Source organism: Carettochelys insculpta, chromosome 4 (genome assembly GCF_033958435.1).
Source record: "Carettochelys insculpta isolate YL-2023 chromosome 4, ASM3395843v1, whole genome shotgun sequence".
NCBI lineage: Eukaryota > Metazoa > Chordata > Testudines > Carettochelyidae > Carettochelys > Carettochelys insculpta.
Window position 1 is genome coordinate 48,666,202 of NC_134140.1, and position 18,541 is coordinate 48,684,742.

General features: G+C 41.1%; 1 protein-coding gene across 8 annotated transcripts in view; it reads right to left on the bottom strand.

Annotated features, from left to right (window-relative positions):
- FRYL (FRY like transcription coactivator) overlaps positions 1–18,541 on the bottom strand; it is a 352,830-nt gene that overhangs the window by 142,111 nt on the left and 192,178 nt on the right. For 7 of the 8 annotated variants that reach the window (XM_074992742.1, XM_074992743.1, XM_074992741.1 and 4 more), the window contains 9 exons: positions 10,918–11,021; positions 10,659–10,767; positions 9,806–9,892; positions 8,135–8,306; positions 7,327–7,459; positions 6,943–7,050; positions 6,539–6,776; positions 4,718–4,903; positions 4,526–4,612 (listed from right to left, as the gene is read on the bottom strand). In XM_074992742.1, coding sequence (XP_074848843.1) covers positions 4,526–4,612; positions 4,718–4,903; positions 6,539–6,776; positions 6,943–7,050; positions 7,327–7,459; positions 8,135–8,306; positions 9,806–9,892; positions 10,659–10,767; positions 10,918–11,021 — 1,224 coding nt within the window. Of the gene's footprint in view, positions 1–4,525; positions 4,613–4,717; positions 4,904–6,538; positions 6,777–6,942; positions 7,051–7,326; positions 7,460–8,134; positions 8,307–9,805; positions 9,893–10,658; positions 10,768–10,917; positions 11,022–17,831; positions 17,877–18,541 lie in introns of all 8 variants that reach the window. The other variant, XM_074992744.1, reaches the window with a different exon arrangement.

Genomic DNA, 18,541 nt, shown 5'->3' on the forward strand with positions numbered 1-18,541 from the left:
CACAGAGGGGGTCAAAGACGCCGCCTTCCTTTTATGTAACCCAGAGGGCCCTTCTGTGTGAGGCTTCTCCGGTGGCTCAGGCTGGAGGGCCTTATCAAACAAGATCATTTTGAGCCTCATTTCTCTGTCCTTCCTGGCCCTGGCTGTAAGCTTAGCGCAGTGCAAACACTTCTGGGTAACATGGGACTCCCCCAGGCAACGAATGCACTCACTATGCCCATCAGAGGCCCGCATAGCCTCGCGGCATGACTCACACTTCTTAAACCCCAAGGAAGCCATCGTGGTGAGTCTTTACTGTTAATCAGGTACTTAGCTGCTAATCAGTGCATTCTACAACCCAAAATAACATTCACGGACTTCAAGGTAGCGGACGGCTGAAACAGCCTTCTTTGTCCGCTCCTCTTCCCTCCATTCCTCTTAACTCTACTATTTTGTATGCTTTTTTTTTTTTTTTTTTTTTTTTTTTTTAATAATAATAGGAAAAAACAAGCTAACAAGGAAAAACAACTATCTTATCTGTCTCAGGCTTTAGAGCTGGAGAGGATTCCGTCTGCAGCCATTGGTGGTTGAGAAGGAACTGGCGGGGACCGGATCGCGCACATGACTGAGGGCGCGCAAGGGAGTGGCGCGCATTGCCGCATGCGCGATCCAGTGGAAACTGCTGGAAGAATTCTGATCTGCGGCGCCGGGCGAGCCCGACACCTACTGAGGAGCTCCCACGGGGACCACTGGAAGAAGAAGTGTTTAGTTTAAAGAGAAACACATTTGGATTCCAAACATGCCTATGCACGTGCACTAAGCACTGGAACTGTTTGCAGTAGTGTTTGTTGATCTGAACATGCACTGTTAATTGGCTGCATGGTGTATCTGACGCTTTAAAAGGCTCTGCAGATCAAAGCCACTCTAGGTCTCTCTCACCAAGCAAGAGAGCCCATAGCACAGGGGACATAGGGAAGGTATTCAGATCCAAATAGTGATCACCACATCTGCAATAACTTCCAGTTACAGTAAAAATCCTTTTCTTCTTTGAGCGATGACCCCAATATTGATTCCAGATGTGGTGCATAGCAAGCAGTAATCACTGTGGTGCATGGTACAAGGACCCACAGGAAGACAGTCTGGAGGACAGCATAGACAACTACTGTATCTGCTGCTATTGGTGGGTCAACGGAGTAAAGAGTATTACAAATGTGGCCAGAAGATCCTATGGCTACCCTATGAACGTCCTGCAAAGGACATCAAAGAAAGTTTGTGTAGTGGCATGTACCAGCATGGAGTGCATTTGACTCCACGGAGCAGAAGAACATGAGAGAGGGTGTAGCTTTCATGAATACAATTGGAGATTCATTTAGAGAGGACTTGTGAGGACAGAGTTCAACCCCAACAGCACTCAGCAATGGCAAAGAAGTCTGAACAAGGCTGGGTAGGTGCAGATGTGTTGGAAATAAAAGGCAAGTACACAGTGGACATCACAAAAAACGCCATGTACTTGTCCTCAGAGAAGTGTGCTGTTTGGCACCAAAATTGGAAGCTGGATAGTTTGGTTAAGGTGAAACAGAGAGGCCACTTGGGGAGAAACTTGGGATGCAGCTGCAGCGAGACTTTTTCTGGGAGAAGACAAAGGGTGCCAAGCACACTAACACACCTTGCCAACTTGTTGACGACCAAGATCAAATTTAAAGAGAAGTGGGTGAGTCATGAGAGTATGAAGGATTGCCTTGTGAGGGCAAAGATGATGAGATGGAGATCCCAAAAGGAGGTGGGCTTCTGCACAGATGAGAAGACATTTAGTAGGCTGCAGAAGAAAGAGGAAGTGGGCAGCTTAGTGAAGGCAAAGAATACACTCACAGGAAGGCCAGACAGAGGAGTGGGCAAGGCCTGACCACCTAAAATGGAGAAGGCAAATGAGGAAATGGAGAAGTAATGAAGATGGAGTCCAGAGAGTAATGACAGTCATGTGCCCAAGTGGTGAAGCACTGTCATTTTGCTCAATAGTGAATCTGTATAGACAGCCTACAGCATATGAGGACATCATGTGCTAGTGCATAGTATGCCTTGCCTGTACGTGAGTACCATCCAAATACCAAGCTGTCAGGTGTTGTGGATTTGGATTAGAGTGCTGCAGATAGCCATGCATATTTGTGAGGAGATCCAGAAAGTTGGGGAAGCAGACACAGGGGAAACAGGTGGACAGATGGAGGAGATGGATGACATGGTACTGCTGGAACCAAAAGGGAGCTAGGGGGATGAGCCATGCTCAATCTTGCTGCACCTTGCACAGGACTTACAAGAGCAGGTGGATGGGAGGGAAAGTTGCAGCTTATTGGGCTAACCCGCTTGCTTGCATATATATTTTATAATTTTGTTGTTGATTTGATCATATGTTTATTATAATAGGTTACAGCAGAGTTATATTAAAGTAGTTTGGCAGTTTGGTTGTAACCCCAGGGACTTGCAGACCACATTCTGTATGCTGAGATAAGGCAAAGCTAGCATACATATGCCTGAACCCTTTCATGAAGATAAAGCAATCTTCAATGGCATATGAGCTTTCAAGAATACCCTTAAACTAAACAGGTATCCCACTACATGAAAAAACCTGAAATAACCGGTTCAGACCAGCCTGAATAACTGGGTAGAGACAAAAATAATGTGATTCAAAACCACGAAAGGACCACGGTAACAAACTGGCTTATATAATAAGTTGAGATCAATAATATACTGACTTACAGGTAAAGGACACTTCACCAATAGCAAGGTGAAGAAATATAAATAAATAGTAATGGAAATATCCCCTACTGAATATGCAAGGAACATAAATTCTGTGTAACATATTATAAAAGTGGCACCATAACCTCAGGATGATAGGAGAACATGTAGTCTTTGGGAGGTACCAGTATGACATCCACTGGTGACAAAGCGGAAGGCGACCGTGATGAGGAATATGATGGCTAACCGTCCAAGTTGTTCTAGAAGCAATGATGTGGGTATATGAAAATACAGATGTACATTCTCAACCTATCTTTTGAAGTTGGGGTGTTTATGATCGTGCTGAACTATTAATAAACTATGCAAGAGTTTCTACAGTGTGAACCTTCCAACTCTGTACACAGGGTTCCCAACCACAGAATAATTTACATACTGCCAACCCTCAGTGGTAACTGGAAATCCATAAATACTTTATATAACTATACACAATCTAAAGATCAGGCAAAAAGTTTAACTGAATTTGGTGGTCCAGGGTAGAACAAGTACGTCACCATGGGAGCTGGGAGCCTGGCCTGAATGTTCCTGTGCAGCAGAAAAGGGGAGACTTGTGGTGGTCATGAAGAGGTCCCAAAACAGTATACCTCACTGGTAAAAGACCAAGTGGAGCATGGGAGTGGAACTCTTGATTGTGATTGTTGTAGAAGGACCTGCTAAATATGTCCACCAGGGAGTTGCTGGTACCTTGAAGATTCATAACACGAAGGCTGACTCCATGCCTGCAGCACCAGTTCCAGAGGTGAACGGTCTTCGCACAGATGGAAGAGACCTGGTGCTTCCCTGCTTGTTGATATGCACAACTGCCATCATACTGAATAGTTGTTCACTCTGTCAGAGTCTGATGAGAGGTAGGAATGCCAGACATGCAAGGCAGATGGCTTGCAATTCTAAGATGTTCATATGCACATAAGCCTCTCTCGTCATCCGAAGGCCCTGAACTACATGGATCTTCCAAATGAGCACGTCACCCAGTGAGGGAGGTATCTGAGATAAGTCTGATGCAGGAAGTGGAATGTGTAAAAAAGAAGCCAGCCAGGACTTTGCATGGCTTTGTTCCTTTGTGAGGAAAGCCAGGACTGAGGGTGGAAGGAAGACTCACTTGCCAGGTGATCCACCTGCAGTCCAGAAACTGACCTAAGACATTCAGGTTGGCATATAGAATCACATGGATGCAGGCTGCCATGGCCAAGGAGAGAAAGACACTGGTGGATATGTATATGTGGACAGCGATGTAACTGTGCAATAAGGGATGAGAGGACAGAAAACTGGCCTGTGGGAGAAAACCTTAGAGTGTCCAGGCATGCTCTGATGAAGGTGAGCATACAGGCAGGGACAAGAACAGACTTGTCCTGTGCTGGGACTGTAGACAGAGAGGAGCCATGTGTACAGCATCACATAGGTGCAGGCAGCCATAATGCCCAGAAAAGAGAGTCAGTGGCACACTGTAGTTTTAGTGTGAGGTCTGTAACACAGGTCTGCAATGATAGCTGTCACTGCTGCCAATTGGAGAGGCATTAACCAACACTACTTATTATACCATCATCTGAGAGCACAAGGGGATGCCGTAAGTATGTGTTGGTCAGAAGACACTGCCAACGAACACTTCTGGATTCAGGAACCTGGTGCATATGCACACCCCATATATGAAATATACACAGGGACCATCAACCTGAATAATAATAAATTAGAGAAACCTATACATAATTAAGATTAGGACAAACATTTGTAGAATAAATTTATATTAACGAAATATTACAACCTGATCAGCCCCAGTGAGATGTATGAAACTTTCAAGAATAGATGAACTCAGTCTGTCCATCACATCTATAGCCAATTCATCATCGCCCTAAAAAAGGACAAACGTTGCATGAGAAACTCAAACTTCACGAAAGGACACAAGTAAGTACCCTTTTCAGTGAACAGTTATATATGACCACCTCTTAGCTCTTACCTTGGAAATTTCTAAAAGTGTGAACAGAGCACGTATTTCTCGAAGAATGCTGACAGCTAATCTTCTGGTTGCAGGCCTCGTACTACAAAGAATGACCAATGCAAAGCCTTCCACAATATGAAATACGTTGGAGTAAAGGGTCTTCTCCAGAGCAAGTGTATGTGTAGTTCCATTAGAGGCACCACGCTTAAAAAAGTTATACAAGTGTCATTTAAATTAACATCAAAGCAAATGCTACTGAGATACGCTGGTTCAATTATTAATGAAAAGATAAATAGCTCTAAAACGTTTAGAATTTTGGTCTGGATGCTTATCCAAACTTCTTTGATATGGAAATTTTATGAAATTGCCTCTCATAAGAACTGTTGCATTTCCTGGTTTCAGCCTAACTTTCTCAACCTCAACAAAAAGCATTTGGTTCCCTTATAAGCTTTTGAGTGAAGGACTAGGTCAATTCTTAGTTCAAATCAGCTGCGTCATTTCTATTAATTACATTTCCAATTACAAACTGAGACCTTCACATACAAAGAAGCAGTAGATGACTTTGTTGTATGGAACACCCTGAACACTGATTTTTTGTTAACTTTTCTTAAAAAAATAAAGTTCAGCAAACACAAGGATACAAGTGTACATGCAAAAATAGCTCTCTATAATATAAACAGAAAAGCATGTGTCAGGGCCAATGCATCTGTGATTTTACAATTCCCCCTCAATTACATTGAAAAGTGTGAACCTAAGCCCCACACAGAAGAGAACCAACAAATTGACCTTGTGAGTTAGAACTACTTCAGTGAGTGAGGAAAGGACAGATGAGATTTGTGTAGAAGCCAGAGGGTACACAGAAAGTCTTAGAAAGAAGCAGTAATTGGGTTCCAAAGGAAGACAGAAGGCAAGAGAGGTTCACTGGCTGATCTATTCAAGCCAGAGAGCAATGGCCATGCAGAGGGTTAAGCCCTGGGAGCAGCAGAGAGTGTCAACTGCAAATGTCTATGCCAGAGGGCCAGAGTCATGGACCAGCGACGATTTAAGGCAGGGGAGCAGTTATGGTGCTTACCAGTGATATCTCCCAGGCCAGACAGCTGAACCCAAGAGAATAATGAAAGGGCTATAGGGAGTGACGGATGCTCTCCCTCCAATTACGATCTCCCAGTGGACGGGCTGGAGGCATCCCCTTTGGGAAGACCAATGATACATTCCAGCTGGAAGGGATGGGGTGACTGCCCTAGCAGAGGGACAGAAGGGATCCAACAAAGGACTGGCTTGTGAAAATGTCAGAATGTGATATATGTCAATAGATGAGATGTCTTTGGGATTTTAAATATTTACACTGGAGTGATAAATGGACAATTATAGGACTTACAGTTTGGACTACCTGCACACTGTTTTGTAATAAACTAGACCAAAGGAGGGGTATTTTATTGAGGCAAGCAAGCCTAGTGTGGCTAGGGTCTCTCAAAGGGGAAACAGACAGGTTGCTGATGTACTGCGGCCTCCTGCAGGAAAGGCTGCCCTATGACAGCACAGATTACAATAAAGAAAAAGCTATGACCAGGACACTGGAACAATTTTTATAATTGGGGTGCTGAGAACTGTTGAAACAAACCTAGGAAACTTGTATACAATGGAAATCACTTGTAGCCAGGGGATGCTAAACCATCCCCCACACCCTTCGTTCGAGAATTTATGGCTGTGACTCAGATGAGGAAAGCAAATCACTAAAAACAAATTTTTCAGAGTGAGAAAGAGGGTTTTAATTCCACAGGAAATTAGTTCAATTACATGGAATAGATAATGTAAGAATTTCATGCAGTGTTATGATACCTGAGAATCTTGGGTTTTGTTGTGCATTTGGGCTGCTTGCTTCCATTGATTTATTAGCTGTACTAACATCTTTACTGCACTGTCAAGAAGCGTTGGATGGACATCAGTCACCTCACGCACAATAAAATAAACAAATCCTGAAAGAACATCTTCCCGCCAGTCTGGAAAGTCGAGCATTAATGCCTGCAGAGTATTGAAAGCAAGGGCACGCAGTTCCTCATCCATGTGAATTGTCAGCCTGTTAAGAGTGTACAGGATTTTTAAAAAACTTCACCACCCCCTTAAAATCCTCACATTCTCAATTGGACAAAGGTGTTTTACCAGTTACAAATTAAAGTCAATTTATATCCTCGATGACACAACACTACCAGCTTCATTAAAACTAGGATCTTAATTTTTCTCACCTTGCTAGTAGTTCAATAAGGTCAGTCCTGCTCATGCCATCTGGAATCAGTCTTGGGATAGCAGCAATACAAGTTCTGAACAAATCAATCTTAGGTTTTCTCTCCCCCCTATAAAAGCAATTTACACAAAACAGAACAACAGGTTTATATCACTTTCAGCATTTAAAACACAAGTTTTCTAAGCTCCATTCAATTTTAAGGAGTCAACCCCAAATCTTCGCAATTAATCCTATTCTTTGTGGACAAATTTTAAGTAGCCTAACGTTAAATTAAACCTGAACATATTTAAATGTAATAATAATAAATTAATTTCTGAATTTATTTAAGTACAAATAATTACAAAGATATGACAGTAATATGATTAAATTACAATATATGACATACGTGATCATGTCTTCAGGTTCCTTATTTGACATCTGTACACTAGTCATGCACATTGGCCTCCCAACTTCTTTGTCCAGATGCCTAAGGATGCTGTCTAGTGCTTTTCTCACTTGAGGGTAATATATTGACATTCCTGAAGAAGTAAATGATTTGAAGTTACTTCTTCCATAACTCAGTATTTTTCCACTTTTGTCGTCTCCCATTTAATTACTGTTTACTCAGTTTAGGACCAATATCTTGCACGAAAGATAAATCATATACCAACTTCATTTTTACTCAAATGTTATTTTATTTTACAAAAATTCCTTTTTAAAAATTAAACAGGATATGTTATTATATAATAAGTATACCATTTTTTTTTGAGGAACAAGAGAAAACAAATGAAAAGAAGTGACTAAGCACTTCTTAAATTTCCTTGCAGCAATTTTGGCCCCCAGCATGTTTCAGAGTAGTTACAAACTAAAGCCTATCCTTACATCAGCCTGGAATCAGTTGAGCACAATGGTTGTGGCTTCAGTCACCTTGCTTTCTCCGGGGCTACCCCACGATGCTCTCTACATCAGGAGAATGCCTAGCTGCCTCAATAGGACAATTTCCAGGCTGCTTTGTACTGCTACACAGAAGGCCAAGGATCTGGCTTTATATGCAAAACTTCATGTAGGAATTTAAAAAAAAAAAGCCACCAGTACTAGATAGTTGATTTTCTTTTATTTACAAGTAAACATAAAACCAAACTACACATAAAAAATACTGCTTCACTATCACTAAGTGTATATTTAACTTGTTAAGATACTTTCAAACCACTCACCTATAACTTTTGCTTCTTCATCTGTCAGAGTTTTATTGAGAAAAATTTTCTTTACACGTAGAGTGTTTCCTGAGGGAAGAACAACTCCTGTTGTTGGCATTGGTGGTTCACCGTCTTTCTGCTGCAAACTGTCTGCTATCACAAGGAAGACTCTGAGGCCTATATTCATCCTCTTCAGTGGAGAAGGAAGAGAAAACAAAGTAATTAGAAACCAGGAGGAATTGTATTAATAAACATTAATACATATTTAATTGTCCTTTCTCTAAGAAGAGATCAAAAGAGCCCTATTATGGTCAACATATTTAAATATTACATTTAGGATATTTATAGTAGTAAGATACAACATTCTGATCAAGGGATATACCTCAGCACTGATTCAGTCAACTGGATTGGGAAATGCTATGCTGTTCCCAAAGAGGTAGTTAACTTGTGCTGCCATCAGGGATTTACAACCCATCCTAGACAACGATCCCCCACTTTCACAGGCCTTGGGAGGCAGACCAGTCCTTGCCCACAGACAACCTGCCAACCTGAGGCAAATCCTAACCAGCAACTATACACCGCACCACAGTCACTCTAACTCAGGGACCCAGCCATGCAACAAACCTTGTTGCCAGCTCTGCCCACATATCTACACCAGCAACACCATTACAGGACCTAACCAGATCGGCCACACCATCGTGGGTTCATTCAGCTGCACATCTACCAATATAATTTATGCCATCATATGCCAGCAATGCCCCTCTGCTATATACATCGGACAAATTGGACAGTCTACATGTAAAAGAATAAATGCACACAAATCAGATATCAGAAATGGCAATATACAAAAACCCGTAGGAGAGCACTTCAATCTCCCAGACCACACAGTAGCAGACTTAAAAGCAGCTATCCTCCAGCACAAAAATTTCAGGACCAGACTCCAAAAAGAAATGGCTGAGCTACAATTCATCTGCAAATTCAACGCCCTCAGCTCAGGATTAAACAAAGACTGTGAATGGCTGGCTGAATACAAAAGCAGCTTCCCCTCCCTTGGTGTTCACACCTCCAGATCAACTGCTGGTAGTAAGCCTCACCCTTGCTGACTGAGCTAACCTTATCATCTCCAGCTTTGCTCTGGCTTATTTATACCTGGCCCTGCAGATTTCCATGACCAGCATCTGATGAAGTGAGTCTGTGCTCACGAAAGCTCATGCTCAAAACTTTTCTGTTGGTCTATAAGGTGCCACAGAACCCTTCGTTGCTGTTACAGATCCAGACTAACATGGCTACCCCTCCGATAGTAAATATCTACACACTCTTCCTGGTTTGTTTTTTAATTTTTGTTGCAGCAAATTAAATCCTACCTAATTCCTGCATCAGCTAGCACTGACCAGAACAGAAAAAAAACTACTGAACAGCTGTTCCTTTTGTTTGATCCACACATCATTCTTCCAACATATGGACCTCACAAGCTCCACAACAGTTAATGTTTTGTACTTATTCCCTGTAATTTTCAATTGGGAGAATGACAGCAGACCCAGTAGCACCACTGGGAGGCCCACAGGCGGCATACTTTGCCTCAACTTGTTGAACAGCTGTCTTCTACTCAGAGGATTCCTTGCTATCTATAAAGCTGTAAACTGTTTCTCAAATAAAAAGAAAAAACTTCTGCTCTTCAGATGACTTTACCTCTGGATTGATAGTGAAGGTTTTAGGTGATTTCCCAACACTGAGAAGATCAAATATTATTTCTTTCATTGCAAAATCCAAGCGCTCCTATGAAGAAATACATTCCTGTGTAAGACTCACTTTGTATTAGCACATAAACAAAACCAAGAAACTGAGTACATCTTACTATCTTATAACAACAGAAGTTAAAAAGAAAAAATCTTTGTTAATGCTGCCTATGGAGTAATTGTCCATTTACTTTACTGCAGCATTCTTTGCATTATGCTATAGTACATACAAGAAACCCCTACATTAATAGAACATTACAGCGGCAAAATCAAGCACTCAAACATTAGGAAATACCAGAATTAAGCTTACTCATATAATGGCACAAGAGGTGCTGTGGGCAAGGTGGGAGGGGGGCCCAGCTCTCTGGCCCCATATGGAGCAGGGCCAAGGGCAGAAGGGATGGGGCTTGGGGCAGTAAGCATTTCAAAGGGACCCAGAGCTTCAGCCGCAGCGATGGCCAGACCTCCAGCCCCTTTGAAATGCCAGGCCCGGGGGCAACTGCCCTCTTATGCCCTTTCAGCAGGCCTATACTCATTCAACCACAATTCAGTCCCATTTGTGCATACGCATTCCAACTCAATTTTTAATTACACCCTCACACACCATAAGATGCCTGCTGACTACATAAGAAGCATGGTGTTCTGTGAATTTAAATTTAGTTACTTTCTCACAAGTTTATGCTCCAATTTCTCTCCTAATGTAATTGCAGTGGTTTCAATGAAAGTATGTCAGGAATGGACTTGGTCTTTAAGTTTCTTCCACAAATTAGTGTGCACTCAGACCTCCATATAGGAGGGAAGCTTACCTGAGCAATGAACTGAATAATCTTCACAAATATATTTAGAGGTGTATCTCGAGGGACCACACTACGTGAACCTTTGGGGAAAAGTGCTGATACAATGCTCATGAGACGGCTACAAAAATTTGCAAAAAGAAGTGTTAGGAGCAAATCTACACAACTTTACAAAAAGGTTTTTCCTACAGAGTATTTTAAAAATAAAACGTTTGTCTTCTAAATTCACCGAAGCAGCTATGCAATAATTTTAATTATGTAAGAAACTTACCTTTGTGTTACAGTGTTGCTTTCACATTTTATTCTAATAACGTAAACCCACAGTAATCTATAGAGAGATTCCAGTGCAACTCGGGACATTTTGGGATCTTTATTCTGTTTAAAAAAAAAAAAAAGCAGTTACTATCACCTGTAAAATACTATCCATAATCTACTTGTTTCCTTTCCTTATACAGAACTACTATATGTTAAGTTGACGTTTAATTGCTCTAACCCAGAAAGCTGATGTGTTTATTTCTTTGAATACATGTTCCATTAAAAACAAAAATTCTAAATGCAACCCCTTTCCCAAATTACATATGTACAGTGTGTATTTAACTGTGGACTCTAGACCCATGGTTCTCAACCAGAGGTACGTGTGCCCCTGGGGATATCTGGAGCTCTTCCAGAGGGTACATTAACTCAATGTTTCTCAATCTCTTAAGAATAAAAAAACAAAAAACAAGACCAAAAAAAAAAAAGCCGGGACCTAATTTATTTTCATCTATTTTTTTTAATTATCCTTTCTGTACAATCGTAAGTACGATGGCAAGTTTAGTGCCTATAGGCAATTTCTTCCAACCAACCAGTTATGATTATGGTTTTTAAACAAACGCTTTGCAATGATAGAAAAATAAATGTGTCTGAAAATAGTAGGTATGGGAAATATTTATTCTTTGGAAAAAAGTACTTTATAAAAGAAAAAGGTTGAGAAACATTGCTCTAGATTATTTTGTATGCTTTTGTCAGGTTGAAAGCAAAAGAGTAATTAACAAGCAGATATTTTTCTTGAGGTGAACATCAAGATTTTATTGCCTTGTTGTATATATTTAATTTATTCCTACAATTTCACTGGAAATGGCCAGAGTCTTCAAAGTGCTCTCAGAATACAGCTCAAACACATACATATTGTTAATGTCCAAATCCACTCCTGCAGTTTGCCTGTTGTATTAATTAAGCAACAGAATTAACCTTAGCCAAAGTTTCCTCCTGAACTTGGCTTCTTCCTGGGATTTCTCTCTGCAAAGCATTTCAGACCCTCCCATTATCCTCTCTTCCTACTCAGAGGGACATAAATCTTGTTATCTGCTTTGGAAATGAAGAATTCCATGTAGTCTGGCTTCCATAAGAAACTAAGAAAGACTTGTCCTGCCTCTCCCCAAAGAGAGACTGTCATCCTACTACAGCCATAAATGCCACAGAATCGTACAGAGAAATATCATGAATCCCCTCAGATAACAATGGAATAAAAGAAGGAGAAAGAGAAGACAATGGTTACCAGAAGCAGCGCTGGAACAATTTATATAATGCAGGTGCTTAGCATTGCTGAACAAAACAGTAAACCCCACATATAATGAAAACAGCTTCAAGCCACATTCTAGTTCTAGTATTTGTAAATAGCAGTAAGATTGGGCAGCTGTGCTGCTTAATAACTCTCACTTATTTGAAGTTGTGTAACTACTTTTCTATGTTTCTACTTCCATGAACTGAAGACTAGAATTTATAGGCTTCATAAAGAAGTCGGTTCTAAGGAGAAACTTGAAGAAAGCCTGAAATACGCAGATTGGAGTACTACAAATTATGCTTTTCACTGTTAACATTTCTCTTGAGATTTTGATGTTCACAAAAACAAGTCATTCGGAAAATCTTTAAACACAAATACAAGATACTGACAGGTTTCAGATATAGTTCCATTATTCTGTACTAAATGTTCTATATGAAGATTTCTAAATTTCTTGAAGATGATATATGTATTTAAAAACCCTAATATTTTACATGGAAGATGAAGTTGGAGGTCCAGAACTATCTAATCCTGGCCTCCAATAAGCCCATCAGGAAACAGTATGTCAGAAAGCAGAAATTAGCAGAATCTGGTTATCATTCCAACCTTACAACTCTTGATATGAATAATCATGCATTTCTACAGATGAGGGAGTTACTTAATAACTGCAGTAAATGGTTCTTTGAGATGTGTCCCTCTCTGGGTGCCCCACTGTACGTGTCTATGTTTTTGCACTTCTGAGCAGGTATCTTTGATAGCAGTGTCTGTTTGACACATGCATACACTCTCCCTCCTTTGTGTTGTGCATCAAAGGAAATTAGCACAGGTGAACCACCCTCAACTCCTTTTCCATTGAAAAGCATCCACTGAGAACTCAGAAGTAGAAGTTAGAAGAATAGGTTGAGGACCATCCACAGGGACATACATGAAGAACTATTGATACTTCCTCTTCAAGTAATGTCGATATAGGTGCTCCACTGTGACTCCCAACCAGTATCCTCAAAGGGAGGTTGGAGATTCAGTTGAGTCTGTTATGGATGATAACATAGTATTGAAAGCAGAGTCTCCAGTTATTACACAGTATGAGCAGATGCCAAAGTTGCTGCTCGAGAGATTTCTGAAAGAGGAACATTCCTGAGGAAAGCACAAAAGAAGTAGAAACCAGTCTGGTTGAGTTTGTGCAGATTCTGGATGGAGGTAGCATATGGAGCATGATAGTAGTGGTTAGTGCAGTTCCAGACCTACGTGGAGAGTCTTTGGGCTAATACTGCTGCACTTTTCGATCTTTCTGTAATGTAGAACAAAAGCTAGAGATTTCTTAAATGCCCTCATCTTGTCCAGATAAAAAAGGCTACAGCTCTCCTAACATCTAACATATGCAGCACAGCCTCCTTATTATCATGATGAGGCTTAAAAGGTCAGGAGGTGAATCAGTTGGTTTATGGGAAAAGACAAGGTCACCTTGGGGATGAATTTTGGATGTGGTACAGTAGTAATCTTATCTTTAAAGAATACTGTGAGGGGGATGCAGGCCATTAGTGTTGTTATCGCTATGCTAACATGACTGCCACCAGAAATGTCATTTTCATCAACCAGTAAGTAAGTGAACAAGTGGCCAAAATGTCAACCAGTAGTCTAGTTGGACTCTTTAAAACTAGATTTAGGACTCAAGCTGGATTTGTGTGTCTGGACAAGGACAGAGGTTCACTACACACTTCATGAACCCTTTTAGTCAGGTGGCAAAAAGTTTCCTTCTATCTGCTAAGCAAAAGCCATTCTGGAAGTAAAGTGTACTTTGTATGAACTGAGGCAGAGCCCCAACATCTTCAAATTCAGTATGTAGTCCAACATCACATGGAGGGTGGAAGATGCTGGGGTAAGTTATTTGGAATGCCACCAAACCTGAAACCTAGTTTGCCTCTGTAGGTCAGTGTCAGATAACTGATTATTGACTGTGTAGCTGCACAACCTGCAACTCATTGGAGCAGCACGGCTCTGTGTTTTGGAAACATGCAGGTGCCAAGCCTTGAGCAGAAGATGAGGTGGAGTTTGTCCTTCATTGGGGGATTGGTGGAGGGACCTGTTGCTATTTGTGTCAGGTACAGATACTACATCTGCTTCAGCCAAGTATGATATATGCTGTTCTTTCTCCTCAGAGGGCTGCCCACCTCCTCCTTATACTGTGCTGCCTAGCATAGCACTCTGGGAGCTGACCTTTGCCTGTAAAGACAGGCAAAAAATATAATTCAAATTTTTCTACATCAGCTTTTACTAGGTTACCTCCCACATTCAGTAAGGGGCCCACAACTTCTCTAACCAGCCTTTTATTGCTATCATGCTTGTGGAAACCTTTCTTGTTCCCTTTCACATCCGTTGCTAGCTGGAACACCCATTGCACTTTGGCCTTCCTGATTACACCACTGCATGCTCAGGCAATATATTTATACTCTTCCTTAGTCATCTGTTCAAGTTTCCACTACTTCTAAACTTTTTTTTTGAAGCTCATCAAAGACTTCTCTGTTAAGCCAGGCTGTTCACCTGCTATATTTGTTTTTGTTTTGTTTTTTGTTTGTTTTTTTACACTGCACATGGGATGGTGTTCCTGTGCCTTTAGAAAGGTTTCTTTATAACATAGCTAATTCTCCCGGACTTCCTTGCCCCTCATGTTAGCTTCCCAGGGACCCTGCCCATCAGTTCCCTGAGGTAGTCAAAGTCTGCTTTCCTCAAGTCCAGGATCTGTATTTATGTGCTCTTTCTTCCTCTGGTCACGGTTCTGAACTTACCCATGACGTGATCACTGCTGCCCAGTTTACCACTGACATCTACTTCTCCTACCAATTCCTCCATTTTCGTGAGCAGCAGGTTGAGCTGAATGTGGCCCCTGCTTGTTTCCTTCAACACTTGCACCAGGAAGTTGTCCCCATGCAGTGACCAGGACTGACCTACTATAGCCCAGGCTCTTGGGCCCCACACACGTGCTCTGCTGGCCCTAAAGCCAGTTCCCAGCACTCTGACAGCTCTTACTGGCTGCAAGAAGTCCTATCCCCAGGCATTAGCAGCAGAAGGAGGAGGAGACAAGGAAGCACTACCTACACCATGGCACCAGCCACCATAGCAGTCATCTCATACTGCTTAGTATGCTGACCTCAATCTGGTCTCCTGGGGCCTCCAGGAGATGTCAGTGGAAGAAGTTAGGCCAGCACTTTCCTGAGGGGGAATAGGAAACAGCACGATGGAAGAGTGGAAACTCACAGTGATCAGGGGGCAGCTCCTCCCAATTTTCTATCTAGACCACCTCAGCCCCCCCCATCAACAGGAAGAGGAGGTGGCACCCTGTATCAAACATTTTAAGTCATCATACTGAGTAAGGGCTTCATGTTTAAAAACAGCGAAAGATTTTAAGCCTTTAGCAGTTATTGTCCTATTGTACTGTTGGGCATTTTTACTTTCATCTCTGTCCTATAAACAGATATTAAGTTAACTAAATGTGTTTAATAAAAATGGCTTTTTTATCCTATTTTATTAAAAAAAGATGGCATATATTTATAGGGTAAAATGATTTTCTCTTCTCCTGCAAACTCATATTTATATTATGCTACAAATAAAATATCTGTTTAACTAAAAATCCTGACATACTCCAGTCATTTAGCTAATCCACAGAAGGTCTTACTTAAAGTATTTTGATCATTTATTTTGTTGCAAATACAGTTCTATTTTAGTTCTTAAAATCTTCAGCATGGAGGAATCTGCATGCATTAAATATATCAGCAGAAACAAACTGTCAAAAAGCTAAGTGGATATGTAAAAGGTTACAAAAGCAACAACTACAAAAAAAAGACAGTGAATCTACTTTGATCTAATGTGTCACATTAAAATGACTTAATGAAGCAAATATCTTGAAGAAGGCAAGAAACAAAATAGCATTTTTCCAAGTTATTCAAATCTAGTTACTTAACGAAGACAGTATTTTTAAAATATTGTTAAACTTTCATTCTGTTCTGAACTAAAATAATTTATATTTTGTAAAAGCTGTAAAACTAAGTATAAATGTCTTTCAAGTTACAGTAAAGCCTGCCTTAGAGACCCCTCGTCACAAGTGACTACTTGCAGAAGCCATGTGTGCTGAGGTGGGCTGCCAGCGTTTCTTGTAAGCTGAGTGCTTAGGTGGCTACCCAAGAGAAATTCAGATGCCTTACAGCAATTAGTACCAGACCACCCACAGCGGACAGTATGCATTTCTATTGGTGGCACACACTCACATATGCTTCAGTGCACATAATGTTTATTCTGTTCACAAATATGTGGGGGGGAGAGAAACAGTGAACACTTGTGGCTGCTCCACACAGGTAACAGGGGAGTGCAGGATCCCATCCAATGGGAAGAGGGCTTACTGGAGATAGCCAATAAGGAGCAGACTTGTTGGAGGAGCCAATCAAAGCCAGGGAGGGCCATATAATAAGGGTTGCTCAGGATAGCAGAAGGCAGTTTCTCTCTGGAGTGCAAGGGAGAAGGACTAGCTGCTGGAAGGACAGATTGCCCAGCACTGCTCTATCTGCTCTGAGTCAGAGGAGTGAGAGGGAGCCCCAGACTGACTGGTTGCCAAACTGAAGCCCTGATACAATGGCAAAGAAGGTGCTGGGTCTACAGGGACATTACACAGGGAAACAAGCAACAGAGATTGGAGGAGGAGCAGGATGTGATGGCTGGCTATAGGGTCCCTGGATCAGGACCCAAAGTAGCAGGTGGGTCTGGATCTCTCCATCCTTTATACACCACTTGCCAATGAGGAGAGTGGCCAATCCAAACTGCAGTTTGCCCCTAAAACGAGGGGTTGGACCTTAGACTGCAGTTAGCCAATGAAGCAAAGTGTGGATGCCAGTAAGGATGCCAGTCCCCTGGAAGGGGGAGATAACAGTGGGGCAGAGTCAGAGGGCTGTGTTCAGAAGAGGGTGACACTTGTCCCAGAATGATGGAGAGAGCAGATTTGCAACAAGCAAGACACCGCCTGAGAAGGGCGCAATGTTAGAATAAGCTAATTCCTAGGAAAACCAGCCAGAGGCACTGCGGTGGTAAGTTATACCCTGTTAACCACAGAATGGTACGCCTCTCTGGTGTTCTAATCTCTGAAAAGAAAGACAACGTCGTGTAAGTGACCACTTTTGCCAACCCTCATGAGTGGTCATTCTTGGCAGGTTTTACTGTTGAGTTTACTTCAAGTTACAATAAGCCATTTACATATTTTTATTGTGAAAATATTTCCAAGTTGGCTACTATAAAAGACAAATTTGTAGGACAGAAATGTAATAGAAACAACCAAAGATCTGACATTGATATTTTATCTCTTGCTATGAACATGTACTGCTGTTCAACAAACTGGGCTATGAAATTGTTGCTTAGACTTATGATCTACCATTCCTCAAGCAAGTGATCATCAGATGATTTAAAGAGCTTTCTCCTTTAGCAAACATTTAAAATGTTTTTTTTTACAAAGATTCTTCTTTGTGCTGTTGCTTCTTGACGGTGCCAACAGTAGTTTTACAGAACCAAACAAGACACAAAACACAACAACATACACAAAAACAAAACACTGCAGTTACAGGAGACAAAATAACCTTTCACTATGTTATTACAATATATTAACTCACCTGCAGTGTTTCTATTTGTTTTCTGATACTGTTGTTAGATGGCATCTAAATAAAGCAACATGAGACAGCAAAACATAACAAACGTGAGAATGGAAGGCACATGCATGTTAGATTGAAAAACAAAAAAAAAAAGTACAAAACAGGAAGCCATATCCTAAGGACTCTATTCACAGAAATAAGATTTTTTTTTGCTGGTAGTGGCTCTAAATGGTCCACTAACGTCAATTGTTTAGTGGCAATGGACAGCAATTAATTTCCTAAGGCCAAAAATTCTCTCTTCCCAAGAAATATTTAGTCTTCTATTCTAACCCTCTCCCTGGTCTTTAAGAAGCAGCAGTAGTAACAGAGTCTTCATCGCCAAACGCAAGACATCTAATAATCTCCTGACCGAGTCACTGAAAAGTAACCACACTACATACTAAACAATGCCTTAAGATCAGCCAAACATTTGAAAATACTGCAAGTTACATGCTACTGAATCACTTCACAGAAACACTTAAGTGGAAGATATTACTCCTATGCTTTGTAATCTCCATCCATTTTCTATTGGTTTCCAGGTAAAATTTAGAGATATTTGCCTCTAAAGTACTAAATGGTTTAATATCTACTTATATAGCATACTGAGACACCACTTCTTTCCTCACACCATAGTGCCACTGTTGAGAGAGTTATGAACCTCACTAATGGTATGTGAATGTTACTCTTTCCAT